Here is a 15775-nt window from a genome sequence, read left to right on the forward strand (position 1 = left end):
GGGACGAAGCCGTGTTTCCTGTACGACGATGACGATTGGAGCTAATACGGCAAAAAGCCCTTTCATTTTAGAGCATTTTGAAACCAGACCGCGACAGTTCCACTGAGATGAAAAGCATTTAATGATGCTTGGACGCATCTCCGCCGGATGGTGGGAATCGGCTGAACGAGACGGACCGAGGCCGTCCTGTCACCACTCTTACTGACGGACGAGACCGATGGCCTTCGCTCGGGCGTGCTGTGGCTGGTCTTGTGCTGGGAGAGCGGAGGGACCGTTTATGTGGCGGCCAGAGGGACTGGGAGCGGCCGACTGTTCATAGCCGGAGGGCGAGGACACTAGATGGCTTGAGCCGCACGCGGGCCATGCGTAGCCAGAAGGATGGAACGCCGGCCAGCCTGGGACCAGGAGGGCACGGGCGTCTGGACGTCCGAGCCAGGGGCAACTCAACCGTATTTTTCGTCTGGGTCTGCGTGATTGACTCAGTTGAGGCTCGGTCGCGCTGAGCCTCGGAGTCGTGCTGTTCTCATGCTTTCCTGTTTCTATTTGTCCGCCCCCCCCCCTGAATGTGAGGCTCCCACCGGTTTTGTTCTACCTGCCCCTCCTTCCAGCTTTCGGCCATAAGCTAAGCTCGATCCCATATGTGCCCATGTTCAGGTCCGTTTTGCATACCGTCTTTCTTGGCTGGGGGCAACCCCAGGACCTCGGAGGGCAAGCGTCCGTATGTCCCGGGTTGATGCCTGGCCTTGAGGTTTTGCTGTTGTGATATTTTGCAGCGTGCTGATTGGGTGGGGCTCGGGCTCGGGCTCTGATTCGGACCACGAACTTGCCCGCGGGACGGGTGGTTGTATTAGCTGTCTCCGCTCTGGTCTGCTGCTCGCCTCTGCGCGGGTCTTTCTTGGTAGTCTGCTGGTCTGTAATCTGCTGGTCTGGTCTGGTGGTCTCTCCACCCCAGTGCGGCGGAAACGCGAGCGGCGTGGGACGCGGTTCCGGCGGATGCCCCGCTCCCCGGCGGCCTCCTGCTTCGGACATGCATTTATCGCTTGGCGTGGAGCGCGATTATCCCGGACCACATCCTGCGTTTCTGCCAGGGCGTCTCGCCGTAATGATTATTTTTTTGTAATAAATGCATCATTAATCTTAACATAAGTCTATCTGTTCTTGTCTGGCTAGAATTATGCGCCTGAATGTTCTCGCGGTGAATTCCGACACGGTGACGCCGGGAAGAATCAAAGTAGTTTTAATAGCATGCCATGAAACGAATAAAAACCAGTTTACATTGGCCGCTTCACTAAAACACATCACCGCAATATGCATAACTTAATAAGCGCGTGTTCACAGCGGTCTTGGTTGTAACTGAAACACCAGAGCCAGAATCAGCGGCGAAGGCAGAGGCACAGGTGTGGGGGTGGAGGTGGGGGTGGGGAGGTGGGGGGCACGCACTCCCGTTAGTCTCCGAGGGGATCTTCGAGCCCTTCGGGACTTCCTTCTAAGGTCCCGAAGGGGCCGCGGGAAGAGATGCAGGGGCCGCAGGAAACGATGCAGGGGCCGCAGGGGGGATGCACGCGCCGCAGGAAGTGGTGCAGGGCCACAGAGGGGATGCAGGCGTCGCAGGAAGTGATGCAGGGGCCGCAGAGGGGGATGCAGGGACCGCAGGAAGTGATGCAGGGCCGCAGAGGGGGATGCAGGCGTCGCAGGAGGTGATGCAGGGCCGCAGAGGGGGATGCTCGGGTAAGAGTTTGGGACGAGGCGTTGATGATGGTGCCCAGACCAGGTGAGGGGGGGGGGGGGGCATTTCAGAGGTACGGACAGAGATACCAATTAAAATGTACCTTGCGATGCTTAAGGCTTTGTATCTGTGAAAGCTCTGGCCGTCTCTCGGCGTTTTGTATGGCCTGCTGAAAGACCTTTCTTTTGCGAATGATTTAAAGGTCGTTAAAAATACTCCAAGAAAAATTGTAGTTCTTCCCTGGTACCTGGTGTCTGGTCCGCAATGAATGCTGTGCGATGCGGCCACTCGGTGAAAGTGCTGGGGAAGTCCGGACTACCGACACGTGACACGCAAACAGGTGCAGCTACAAAAGTTCTGGTGCTGCTGCATGCACGAGACGCCACGGGAGGCGCGGTGTCGAAGCGCCAGCAAGGTACGACCCAAACCTTCCGCTAATTACAGTGTCACCGGTGCCTCAGCGCCTTTGGAGCGTCCCCTTCGCCTGGTCCGGCAATCCCCGCCAGCTGTTCGCATCGCCCGCCTTCCGAGCACCCCTTCCCAGCATGCACTGACTCCGCCTCTGGACGGCTGGCCGCTGGCGCAGGCTGGCGATCGCCTGGTGATAAGACGTGGCCAGTCCAGTATCGCGTGACTCGGCGACGGCGGTGGCGGGATGTGCTCGTCTTTGCTTCTTGTCCTTGGCCTGGCTTTGGTATCGTCGGGGCAAAGTAAGTTGGCGCGTGGCATGCCGGATGCTGCACTGCGCTGTCTGATGCTGAGGGTTTCCGGTTCAGTTTGAATCTAGAAAGGATTGAGAGCTGGAACTGTCGTGGCTTCCTGATCCTGGCCCCGGCTGCTCCCCTGGTGACTGAGAAGATGCTGTGGCTTCCTGATCCTGGCCCCGGCTGCTCCCCTGGTGACTGAGGAGATGCTGTGGCTTCCCATTGTGATCATTGGGACAGAGGGGTGAAATGGCCCGGGAAAGACAAGTTCGAGTATGCCTTTCAATCATTTTTGCTTTAAATGTTTTGCTAGGACCCCGTGAGGAAACTACCTCAATCGGGTGCGTTTCCAGCCTCCGCATTGGGAGCCCGGGCTCGATTCTTAACTGGCTCTAATGCCTCTGGGCGCTTCTTTAACATCTATGGTGACCAGGTTTCTCTTTCTGATTTTTTCAACTTACCAAGCTAAGGTCACAATCTGACGCAATTTGGTACGTTCAGCTCAAATATTGCATTTGTGTTGCTAAAGCGTAAAAGTCAGTGCTGCTAGGATATCGTGCGTTTCTATAAAATTATAGTCTGTCCATATTGTTACCTGTACTCATGTTAAGAATAATCAAACCTCGAGCATCATCGAGCCAGATCGCGCAGTTATTTGCTTCACCGTGTGAAACATCAAACAAGGTAAAAAATAGGTATTTTACGTTCAGGCATTAATGGGCTACTTTATCTATGGTGCTCTTTACGGACACTCTTTGTTATATCTTAGAGGGAGCGTTTTCTGTTTTATGTTTGAAGCCGCGGCCACTACAAATTCACGCTTTTAACTCTTATTTTTTCGGCACTTTTTCTGTAACATGAGGCGAAAATTCCCTTTTATTAGCTTTCTGAGACGAGATGATGATCCTGTCGATGTCGTAACGCACTCGGACTATCGGGTAAAGTTCCCAGCCCCCCCCCCCCCTGCTGGCTGTCCCCAATTTGTAACGAGCTTACATAAATAACATACCATCTAGTCACGGCCCAGAAATTCGGGGCAGAGGTAGATGTTCGTCGCTAGAATTGCGACGCACGAGTTATGTTATGCTGTAATATGGTTATGTTGTAACAATGACTAGATTTTTGAGGCTAGGTAAACAGAAGGCATTAAGTCTCCGCTTTTTGGTACAATAGATTTCAACACTGTCCGAAGTAAGTCCTTTTCTGACCTGAAATTCCAAGCACGCTTTGGCTACTACCCAGACCATTGGTCTGGCTCAACCACGGCGAAGTTTTCGAAGTTTCGATTAGAAGTAAGTTTGGCCAATTGCTGCCAGGGAGCTAGAATCGCTTTTGAACTAGGGTGGGACCGAAAAATTCCATCGCAAAAGACCGTGCGGGAGTGAAAAAATCCATTCACAAAAGACGGAACTTTGAGCTCGTCACGGATGCTTCAGCAAGCAAAGACATCTATTTCAAGTTGGCATGGACGTAACATCAGAAACCTGACAAAACTATTTCGCTTTTTAACATCTTAGGCCATTAAAGTGAAACAGAATACATTAACACGCGCTCGGGTGGGGGGGGGGCAAATTGACCCCCGAGGGCTTTCCCCGAATGGTTTTTGAACATCGCGGCGTAGCCGCACCACATTTTGCAAAGCTGTAGAAGATTGCGTAGCAGATCGTTTGACATACCAATTTTAGATGTATCTTGTAGCGTCGTTCACCTATGACAGGTCAAAGTCAGCCCATGGTTTCAACGAAGACAATTTATAGGGAAACGTTGAATCTGATACAACAACGGAGTGTTTGACAAATACATAAACATCTGAGGTGCTTTCTTAGGCACCGCAAATATTGAATGAACAAATTACGTTGACCTAAGGTCAGGTACAATGGTCAGACCAAGGTCAAAACCAACCTGATTTATTAATTTAGGGCTTGCTGTATGGGATAGTTTCTGGTGCTCATTTCGAATTGATTGACAGCAGGAACCGCATTATGCATTTTCAGTTGACTTCTTAGAGGTCAGGACAGGCCAATGACCTAAGACGACCCGGGTCGGACGTTTTGTTTTAGGAGCATACTGCCTAGCGTAATCGTTGTCGCTTATTTAAATGAAAACCCAGAGCAGTCTTGTATCATTTTGTTCACTCTGACCTTCAAAGGGTCAAACGAGGTCAATGACCTCAAATGGGCTTGTAACCTTTTTCTTAGAGACAGTTGCCTAGATTCTGGAGCGCTCTGGAGACCAACCTGGAATTTGAAAATGTTTGACCTTATTTGACCTGAAGGTCATGACCTATGAAGCTGGAACCCTAACCTAAGTGAGTTCACGTATAGGTTAAGACACCCTGTGAATTTGGTGTCTCTAGCTTTCTTAGTTCTCGAGATCTCAGAGGGGGGTTCAAATTACCCCTCCCCCACACCCGAGCGAAGGGAATCTAGCCGGCCAACTGGGCGCGTGTTACAGCACAGTAATTTCATGACAGTATCATGAGCATAACAAAATACTAACACCAATAATTTGATGCTGCACTTTTCAGTTCCCTTCTACAGCACTTTTAAAACAAAACAAATCAAGGCAAAGCAAATTAAATAGCAATATAACAACAGAAAATTCAACAAGCAAAAAACACTCAAACAAAACAAAACATTGGACTCCTGCACATCAGCCCAGCACCAAGTCAAACACAATAGATATAATTCTGGCTTCTGTTAAGGTGGGGTCAGGGAAAGCAAACATTTTATCACTGCCTCTTACAAAATATCAATGACTATTTCCATGAAAGTAGCCTATGCCGAACCTGAAGAGGCCCTACGTCATCTCATCCTGTATAACCTGCTTGTATGACAGCAGCAGTTGTGAGTTATTGATTCTTGCACAATTCCTGTTGCCACTTGCCATGCACTTGCCAACTTAACCTAACTTGGAGTAGCCCGTAGGATGAACATCATCTGAACTCGCCTATCTGTTGACAGCAGCACTGGTGATTAAAACATGGTACTTAAAGCTAGTTTTTGGCTGGTTTCAACTTGCATTTTTATTCCGTTTATTTTTGCATGCTTGTTGACATGAGACCAAGTTGGCAACATGCAAATTAAAACACTTTAAATCACTTTGAAAAAACTCATTTTGATTGCCATGGTTAGCGTATGTCAAGGGCAATAATGGGTATGCTCCACAAAACAATCTCTGTTCTCCAAAAATAACATAACTTTTGGATGGCCATGCCAGTATTGCTGCTTGCCTTTTCAGCCGCAGCAAATTCATCCACTTGGGCTCTTTTATTCATATTTAATGACAACATTTGAGATGTTGGCTTCACATTTGAAATGGGGTGGTCTGACTATTTGTTACATAACAATATTTAACTCATATTATAATTGCTGTGTAGCTTAGAGTACCCCTGTGTTAAAAACATAGTACATATATACAGCACAGTCATTTGCCGGTCAGCAAACCATGACAACTATGGAGAACGTCTGGTTAAAGTAGCCATTAGGGGCCACTTTATGAAATTTGGGGCAAATAACCAAGAATATGGAACGAAATAAGCCAATTTCATGCCTTGAGGCATCATCATTTGTTTTGTGGCAAAACTCGATGCATTAAAACAGAAAATGGCTAACTCTCGTTACCAATCGTGTGCTGAAAGCAAGTAAGGTAAGCAATTACCTGGTCCAGAGGAGACTTACCGGCTTCTTCCTGCTCCTCCAAAAACACAAATTCAGCACCTTTTGCATGGTCTGCTGGCAGATATATATATATATATATATATATATATATATATATATATATATATATATATATAAATCATGCTCCTCAACCTTCGAGATTAAAATGCGAAACAAGTAAGAGGTGCACATGATAAACATCACAGGGATAAAATTCGCCATCAAACACTTCTGTATTAGCTGCGTCAGGTCTGTCCCAAGACTCTATATGGCAGCATATTCTGATGCTGCCAAATGGAGGCAGCATTTCGCAAGGCCATTTTAATCCTTGCCAGGTAGCATGGTAAGTCAGAGACTCGAAAAGCTTGGATTTGTCCTTATTGAGCACCGCCATGAACCAAGAAAACGGTTAACCGAAGGTTTAAGAGGGTAAAAATGTCGGTAAAAATAAGTTCCGTGCTTCAAATTGTCTGTTTCATTCCCTGTGAACTGTTCACGCTTGGGTGCATATCGAACATGTTTGTGCGGCTGGCGAATTTATCCAAGTTGGGTATGAAATACGTACAAGCTTGCAGTTTGAGCTTCTTGCAGAGAAACTGGTCAATATTTCAAGCAGCAGATGGTACCTCCAAAAGCACTCGAAAAGGAACGAAGAATAAAGTGGTATCAAACTGGTATGATACCAAGAAAAACAAAAGAAGCTAAATAGATACGAAGACTGGTAATTTTCTCATCTCATCAGCAAGCATCATCTTAATCACTAAGCCACTGACAAATATTGTTACGACACTGCACCGTCATTTTGTATATACTAGAACTATAAGAAGCAGTGAGCGATCGTATAGCCGGAAGAGCGCAAGGGCTCATGGAATGGACATGCGACGTTATCAACACCTATGAAAATCCTAAAATAACCGAATGAAATGTCTTTGGGTAATGCGTTTTGTGCATTTTTGCACATGCAAAAGGTTATTTTAAGAGAAATTTCAAGGTTTTAATGTTGTGGTTTGGCAAAATGAATGTCATGTTTGATCCCACCATGGCCATGCCCGTCAGATGTCGCCCGCAAATCGACTTTCCAACTCAAAGTGGGAGAGTACTTAATCTGCTGTATCGCAGCAACAAGCTGACCAGCACTCTTCAACACGAGAAGGCCGTCCACGTTTTAAACCTGTCTTGAATTGCGTTGATGATTGCTCCATCTGTTATAAGAACGTGCATTTATTTGCTATACGGAGAATATAGGACCTGGCAAGCAGTCATTTCATGTGAGGGGCGTCAATACTAGCAAAGACAGAAACGAAAGCTCAAATGCACTTTGATTAATGTGTTGCTCAACTTTTTGGGTCTGCAAATGACAGTTTGTAATAATGTCTTTTATATTTACAATGCTCCCTAGCCTCTGCATGTTTGAAAGGAAAACGTTGACTGATGTTTGAAGCGGGGGACAAGCAGCCAACAAACTGAAATGGTTGCCGGTATACCTTGCATTTGGATCGCGTGTTGCTTGGCTCACACAAATCGCTAAGCTGTAAATTTCTGCGAGAAGCTGTGTTTTATTGATGATATGAACATAAGATACTCCATTTTGGCGGAAAAAATAAACGCTCTTGGCCACCTGCACACCATAAAAAGGCATTATGTCTCAAATAACTGTTCTACACCTGATGAGTCTTGTTTGGCTGCGGGCTAGAGGGTTGAGGGTTTAGGGAAACAGGACTATTTAGCACTTTTCTAGCTTCCAAACGAGTGCTATGGTTGCATCATTAATTCTCACATTTTCGTCGATCCCGACGACGAGTCGCTGCGAGAATAGCCTAAGCCCGTCACCTTTTGCCTCCTCTCGGCGCTTGTTAGTACCGCCGGGAAGGTCTGCCACTCACAAATAGGTTAAAGTAAAACATCTTGCCTAAATAAATATTAATATAACAAACGTGATACGAAATCAATAGAATGATAAATAAATATGACATATAAATACATAATAATAAACAAACCTCTTCAAAGGTCGTAGTTCATCTCTAACACCTGGTTTCTGGTCTGCAATGAATGCTGTGCGATTCGGTCACTGGGTAAAGATGCTCGGGAGGTCCAGACCACCGACGCGTCAGAGAGCTGCAGCTATAAGGGTTCTGGTTCTGCTGCATGCGCGAGGCGCCACGTGAGACACAAAGCCAAAGCGCCGGCAAGGTGTGACGCAAACCTTCCGCGAGATACCGTGCCACCGGTGCCTCAGAGCCTTTGGAGAAGCCCCCCCCCCCCCTCCGCCTGATCCGGGAATCCCCACCAGCTGATTGCATCATCCGCCTGCCGGCCACCCCTCCCCGGCATCCGCCGACTCGGCCTCTGGACGGATGGCCGCATTCTCTGGAAAAAGCGCTGCCGGCGACTTGCTGCTGATAAGTCCAGTACAATGTGACCCGTAGGCGGCGATAGTGCGCTGGCGTGTTATTTTATTTCTGTCTTTGGGCTGACTTTGGTACCGTCGGGACAAAGTAAGTTGATGCGTTGCATGCCAGATGCTGCATTGCGTTGCTTGCATTGGATTCTGAAATTATTTGATTCAAAGCCTCATGTTCTTCATTACTAGTGCTACTGCTTAAAGTCCTCTACGCGTAGCACAAAACATGACGGGTGTTTGAAACTAGCACTCAACGCATTAAACTGGTTGAATGTGTTGTCCGTTGGTACCGCGAGTCTTACTAATATGTACCAGACACAAATATGCCAATGAAAAATATGCATGGCCATTGAGGTGGCGGTATTCGCGTGGCGTTTCCATGGTATCATGCATGGCTGGACGACTTTCGACTTGGCTGCACGAATTAGTCTACACAACTTTGCGTGCGTCAAGCTCAGATGCAAGCGGCTTTGAAGTCTTAAAAGAACGTGACTGCGACTCACATTGAGTAACGCTCAAAATGGCTACCACAGGCCGAAGCCTCATATCAATAATGAACACGCCCCTTGAGAACGATTAACTGTTATTGTTGCATTTCCGAGTTGCTCTCAACTGGAACTATTGCAACTGTATCATGCGCAGTTGCATGAGTAACAAGATTCCAGACAAAAGTATGCCGGTGTCAGCTGGAACTGGGTCCCTCCTCGGTCGCCTAAAATTCTTACATAGAGAAACTGATCGGAAGTACTACGCGTCACTTATGCTCATCCCTGCGCCTGCTTTGGGACCACGCCACGGTCTAGGGAGGGCGAGAGACGTATACCTCTACCCTCGTGAGGCGCCGCATCCACTACGTCATCCGCAGGTCGAAAGCTGGTCTCCAAACTTGGAGGCTAACGGTTCGTAAACCTTGAGGCCTCTCGTAGAACGAGTGGTTTTCGGTGACCGGTTTGGAAGGCCGGGAACCGACGGTGCTGCAAAGCGGAACGACGCATCGCACGTCTTCCTTTTCATCACAGTGAATTAATTAGTGCTTAGTACCCATGTTTTATGGGCTCTTGTACGCCACTGATCATTATCGCATTCTCGAAAAGACAGTTTTCAATGCGCTTTTTCAATTCGTCGGCTTAAAACAAATCACGGAAGCTGAACGCCTAAACAATGCAAATGCTGGGACATAGCGTCAAAGAGCGTAACGCGTCTGTCACAAAAGCCCGCTTTCAGCTGGAATCCCCAACTTCAACTCGTAGCATTTTAAGGATTTGAAACGAACGAATCGTGTCCTAAAGCTTATTTATTGGCAATTTTACACCATTGTAACATAGATAAACGTACAACCTCATAGCTCGGTAAGGTATAGTAAAAAGAGGTAATTTTTGAAACCATGAGGAGTGAAAACGCCACTGAGAGAAAGTCGTGAAAAAGTCATCGTGTTGTTCAATCTTCTGACTTGATGTGTAAGCTTGCTACAAATCCGGGCAATTCCGTTTACTTGACAGCATTGTGGAGCACTCCGCTGAGTCTTTCGTGGTACACGAGCGAAATTTAAAGGCAAATGTTTCAAGGGCTGGTGATTGGATGCTTTCAGAATCCGCTTAAAACAGGGATTGTTCATCGCATGTAAAGCAGAAACATAACAGCTCACACTTTCTAGAATATGGTGTCATGGGATTACACTCTGTGATGGGATATGTACCATGATCTAAGCATGGGTAAAGTATGATCTTGGTGTAAGTATCGACATCAGTATACTGCTGGCGAGTGCGGTCGGTCGCATACGATTAAGCATTCTGAAACAAAAGGTCCGTTGTGGAACAGCGTTAATCCATCTTCTTACGTCTAAGCCGCCCGAGTTGTTGGACTGCTGGTCAATCCACTTCAACATGCCCATAGTAGCCGGACCAGCAGACAGCTCGGACACACACCCACACACACACCCACCCACCCACACCCACACACCCACACCCACACCCACACCCACACCCACACCCACACCCACACCCACACCCACACCCACACCCACACCCACACCCACACCCACACCCACACCCACACCCACACGCACGCACGCACGCACGCACGCACGCACGCACGCACGCACGCACGCACGCACGCACGCACGCACGCACGCACACACACACACACACACACACACACACACACACACACACACACTTACGAATGCTGTTTCTAGTTCTTTTTTACTACATACTGTTAGTGTTGTTTTGTCGCATTGTAATCTTTTGCAATTGAGGGCCTACTTCGGCTCCATTTCGCCGCATCAAGTGCATGTAACGCTGTCTATGTTGCATTGTTTTTCCTTACTCGCAGTTTAAGGGCGAATATTCAGGGTTTCCTGGCTCCCTCGGCTGGAGAGCTTCCGTAAGAGATTATTCACAGCTCGGAAGACTCGAACAAGGACGCACGCACGCACATATTCCTGTGCACGCGCCGGGATCGGTGAAGTGTCCCGGTTTGCGATATCTGCACCGTGGGGATGGGCATGGGGCGGAGGGTGGGGCCACCAGTGTTGCGGGCCATAGGGAACCCTTTTGCTAGTGGCGACACCGCGGGGACGCTACTGGAACCTATTTGCTGGAAGTCACACAAACGTCAATAACCCAATGACCATTTAAATTTCAGATCAGATCTGGAGGGGAGAGCGTGGCGCCCCGGTTCGCAGCTTCTGAAGGTGCGGGCTCAGGTCTGTCGCTGCTGGAGTGCGGCGTCCGGGTCTGTCGCTGCTGGAGTACGGCGTCCGGGTCTGTCGCTGCTGGAGTGCGGCGCCCGGGTCTGTCGCTGCTGGAGTGCGGGCTCAGGTCTGTCGCTGCTGGAGTGCGGCATCCGGGTCTGTCGCTGATGGAGTACGGCGTCCGGGTCTGTCGCTGCTGGAGTGCGGCGCCCGGGTCTGTCGCTGCTGGAGTGCGCGCTCAGGTCTGTCGCTGCTGGAGTGCGGCGTCCGGGTCTGTCGCTGCTGAAGTGCGGGCTCAGGTCTGTCGCTGCTGGAGTGCGGCGTCCGGGTCTGTCGCTGCTGGAGTGCGGCGCCCGGGTCTGTCGCTGCTGGAGTGCGGGTTCAGGTCTGTTGCTGATGGAGTGCGGCGCCCTAGTCTGTCGCTGCTGGAGTGCGGCGTCCGGGTCTGTCGCTGCTTGAGTGCGGCGCCCGGGTCTGTCGCTGCTGGAGTGCGGCGTCCGGGTCTGTCGCTGCTGGAGTGCGGAGCCGGGGTCTATCGCTGCCGGAGTGCGGCGCCCGGATTTGTCGCTGCTGGAGTGCGGCGCCCGGGTCTGTCACTGCTGGAGTGCGGGCTCAGGTCTGTCGCTGCTGGAGTACGGCGCCCGGGTCTGTCGCTGCTGGAGTACGGCGCCCAGGTCTGTCGCTGCTGGATTACGGTGCCCTGGTTTGTCGCTGCTGAGTGCAGAGCCCGGTCTGTCGCTGCTGGAGTGTGGCGCCCGGGTCTGTCGCTGCTGGAGTACGGGGCCCTGGTCTGTCGCTGCTGAGTGCAGCGCCCGTGTCTGTCGCTGTTGGAATACGGCGCCCGGGTCTGTCGCTGCTGGAGTGCGGAGCCCGGGTCTATCGCTGCTGGAGTGCGGAGCCCGGGTCTATCGCTGCTGGAGTGCGGCGCCCGGGTCTGTCGCTGCTGGAGTGTGGCGCCCGGGTCTGTCGCTGCTGGAGTGCGGAACCCGGATCTGTCGCTGCTGGAGTGCGGCGTCCGGGTCTGTCGCTGCTGGAGTGCGGAGCCCGGGATTGTCGCTGCTGGAGTGCGGCGTCCGGGTCTGTCGCTGCTGGAGTGCGGAGCCCGGGTCTGTCGCTGCTGGAGTGCGACGCCCGGGTCTGAGGCTACCAGGTTGCGGCGCCCGGGTCGGGGAGTGCAGCAGTCAGGTCTTCAGACATCAGCTCTGGGAAAGGAGAGTGCGGCAGGTACAAAAGCCTTCCGCTGTCTGCTGCCCGGGTCTGGATGTCTGCCACATGGATCGGTCGTTGTTGAAGAAGAAGAGCTTGATACCAAGATCCCCCGAGAATCGTTGGTCACCACTCGATCACCGGACCTGCCTGGCTGCTTAGTGAAGTCCGAACTCTCCGAGCTACTCAGAGAGGAACCTGTTATACGGCCACGGCCGCGACGTGCCTGGCCGCCGGCGGCCTGCGGCCTGTGCGGCCGACCGGTTTGTCTTACCTGACTTGGGCCGGTGGCTGGATCGACTCATCTGATCGCAGCGCACGGCGCCTTACAGCTGCGCAGCACTTCACAGGCAGATGGCCGCTCGCCCGCCCAAGGCCGCTGGCTGCCGCCGACGTGGCGGCGGCCCACCAGGCGGTCACTGACGTATGGCAGCGGACGTTGCATGCGATAAGACGGCAGCAGAGTTCAGGCCTAGTCAGAACCGAGTGGCACGACGCAAGCGCTGGCTAGCTCAGGCACCTCTGGGCCAGACAGCGCGTCCTCGTGCAGGACCCCGAGACAGGTCTGCCTGGCGCCGATGGCTGGCGGGGGAGACGTCACGGTCGTAGACAGGGGATGAGACTGCCCACGGGTGCATGTGCTGGGGCAACCGGCGGTATCTCCTGCCTTCGACGACTCGTGACGGTTTCGCAGAGTGGCAGCAACTTGTGAGACAGCAGTGGTGGCGACTGCCTCATCGCAGGCGGTATCTCCTGCCTTCGACGACTCGTGACGGCCTCGCAGAACGTCGTCAGCGGAAGTGGCGACAACATCAGCGATGGTGGCAGCCGCGACGACGATGGTTGAGATGGCGCTGGATATGCGATCAGTACATGTCACGCCGCACAATCCTACGTCCGTTAAAGACGCGGGTGTAGCCCAGCGCGTCCGTCGGCTGAGATATTGACCGCCCACGAGTCATCCGTTCCAGGCCGCGCTTTTTTAAGGACCCCACGGGAGCCACGACGAACCGAAAGCCGTAGAAATCTAGCCATGTTTGAGACATAGAAATATGTCGTGAAATACTGTGGCGACAGAATATTTCAGAATTTGACTTGCATATTGCGAGCATGCACCTTTAAAAACGAAAAGGCGACACATGACGCATGGCTATGATTATGTCGATGCTGCATAGGTGCAGCTAGAATTCTCTTAAGGGAGGAGCGGAACCCGGCGAGTAGGCATCATGCCGATCTTGTACTTCCTGTCCGGAGAGACACCTGTGACGAAAAAAATACTGGCATGGAGAGGGGCCTGCCTCTCTTGACTGCGCCCTTGCTATGCTGCCTACCCACACATGGTAGCCTAGCGTCAACAGACCCGCGCAATGACTGCGTAGAGTTCCGTGGGAAAGGGGAAACCAGTATCGGTCACCCGACCGTCAAGCCGATTCTGTGTGGAGTTTTAGACTAAGACTAAGGCTTTTGTATGACCTGCGCTATCGTGGCTGATCATACACTGAGCAAAGTTTCAGGCGTCTTAACAGATTGCGTCATGGAGGATGGAGTTCCATAAACTTTTGTTAGAAAGGTGAATCCCAAAATGCTTATATAACGATTAACGCTTACACGTAGCAAATGTATTGACGCAATTGCAGCATCTTACCTTCAGAGTCCAGCCTTTCGTATGCGCCGCGCCAACAGCCACGAAGCACGCATGCCTTCCGTTGAGCTGTATGCAGTTACGAAGCATGCACGCATGCTGGCCAGCCGCTGACCTGGTGCTGACCTGAACACTAGAACTCAGGAGGCTTCAAGAGGGTTTTCCTACCGCCTGGTCTAGTCCCACAGACTACTCTCATTTGTTATGCTAATCTTAGTATTATTTTTGGGTGCTTATGCTGTGAAACGAAGTTCTCTGTTCACCTCAGATGCTCCCAGATACGTCATAAATGATAAACATATCGAAATGTTATATACCAAGTACTCCTTGTTACGTCATTGTTTGCTTGCGTTATAATAGTCTTTATGACGTCAGAGTCGTTGCAAGACTGGTCGTGTCATAATTGCCATTACCGAGGGCGCCTGACTCACTTGCAGCACCTTAACTTGTCACCAGATCGCTTTTTAGTTGTGTGTGAAAAACCTATCATGATTATGAGTACGTTTTGTATAAATTTCCGCGATGGCATGTTTCTTGCATCTGTCCCCTCGACGTCCGTCTTAAGGTATGAATATATGTCTTAACTACACCTACCAGAACGATCGTTTTAAGCATTCGTAATCTCTGGTGACCTCACGTTTGGCCGAAAGTGAAACATTTGGTGTACATTCTCCATGATTTGACGCGATCTTCACAACGATGCCTTTGTTCTTCTCGTGCAACGTCTGGAAGTTCGGGATCACAGGCGAAGTCAACGCCTGGCCGGTCGCGGTAGTCTCAGGCCCCCGGCTGGGCGTCGGTTAGCGAGCCCAGGCATCATGCGCACAGGATCAAAACACACCACAGTACACACCACTTCACTCAGAATTCACAAAGAAACATGCTTTTAAGGCTTCGCAGCGCTGCGGGACATGGTCTGGTACATACCAGTATGTGAACCAGAAAAGTTCGATTCTCAGAAAAATTTGGCCTTTAACCTGGCATCATGGAAGGAATTCTTGACCCAACCAAAAAATCACTGATCGATATGTCTTGCTGTTGAGAACAAACCAATGGCGTTCTCTCCTAGATTCTATCTTTCTTTGTTTGAAACGACGGCAGGTTCGCATCGACCCCTGCCCCCATCCATCCGTGTTTTTTAAAAAATGGCAAATCAGGGCAAGCATTTACCACTGGCGTTCTGTCTTTCAAATTGCCGGCCATTTTCACGTGCACCGAGTACGCTCGCAATAAACTAACACCTCAGGTTCTTTGCCACGAGTAGTATCACTAACGCCGTGACATACTGTGGTGCATTCTGGACAAGCTCCAACACAAACGCCCATGAGGTCATTCATCAGCGGAATGCACAAATAGCTGATGACACTTGAAGAAAGTTCATACAATGTGGTGCAATTTTCCCCTTCCCACCGTCTGGGTAACAGCATGGCGAGGTAGTCAAGAGGCCCCGGCATGGTGTGAGTTAAATGCCAGCAAACACAGCAGGCCACCTGTTTAAACTGCTTTCTCACTACTGCTGTTGTCGTGAGGCTAGAGCCGCGAGTTCTTGACCTTAAACCCGCCCATTTCAGTCGCCTTCCGTGGTGATGACAGGGGCAAGACATGCAATGATCCGGAGAACAATCCGGGAGTGTGCGGCTTCTTGAACGAGTGTCCAGCACTGCAAGAAGCACACAGAAACAGGAACATCCCCCTCCTGCGCAAGGCGCTGTGTGGCACGGCTGGAACAACCAAACTGGTGGTAG

The 15775-nt window shown here is 50.6% G+C and overlaps 1 protein-coding gene across 1 annotated transcript in view; it reads left to right on the plus strand.

Moving 5' to 3' along the window:
- Positions 1–2350: 2350 nt before the first annotated feature.
- LOC119095857 (venom protease) overlaps positions 2351–15775 on the plus strand; it is a 65971-nt gene continuing 52546 nt past the window's right edge. The window contains exons 1-2 of the mRNA XM_037218710.1: positions 2351–2436; positions 15602–15771. Of these exons, the coding sequence (XP_037074605.1) occupies positions 2382–2436; positions 15602–15771 (225 nt within the window). The 5' untranslated portion in view covers positions 2351–2381. The remainder of the gene's footprint in view (positions 2437–15601; positions 15772–15775) is intronic.

This window comes from Pollicipes pollicipes, unplaced genomic scaffold, assembly GCF_011947565.3.
Source record: "Pollicipes pollicipes isolate AB1234 unplaced genomic scaffold, Ppol_2.1 Scaffold_4219;HRSCAF=4965_pilon_pilon_pilon, whole genome shotgun sequence".
Lineage (NCBI taxonomy): Eukaryota > Metazoa > Arthropoda > Thecostraca > Pollicipedomorpha > Pollicipedidae > Pollicipes > Pollicipes pollicipes.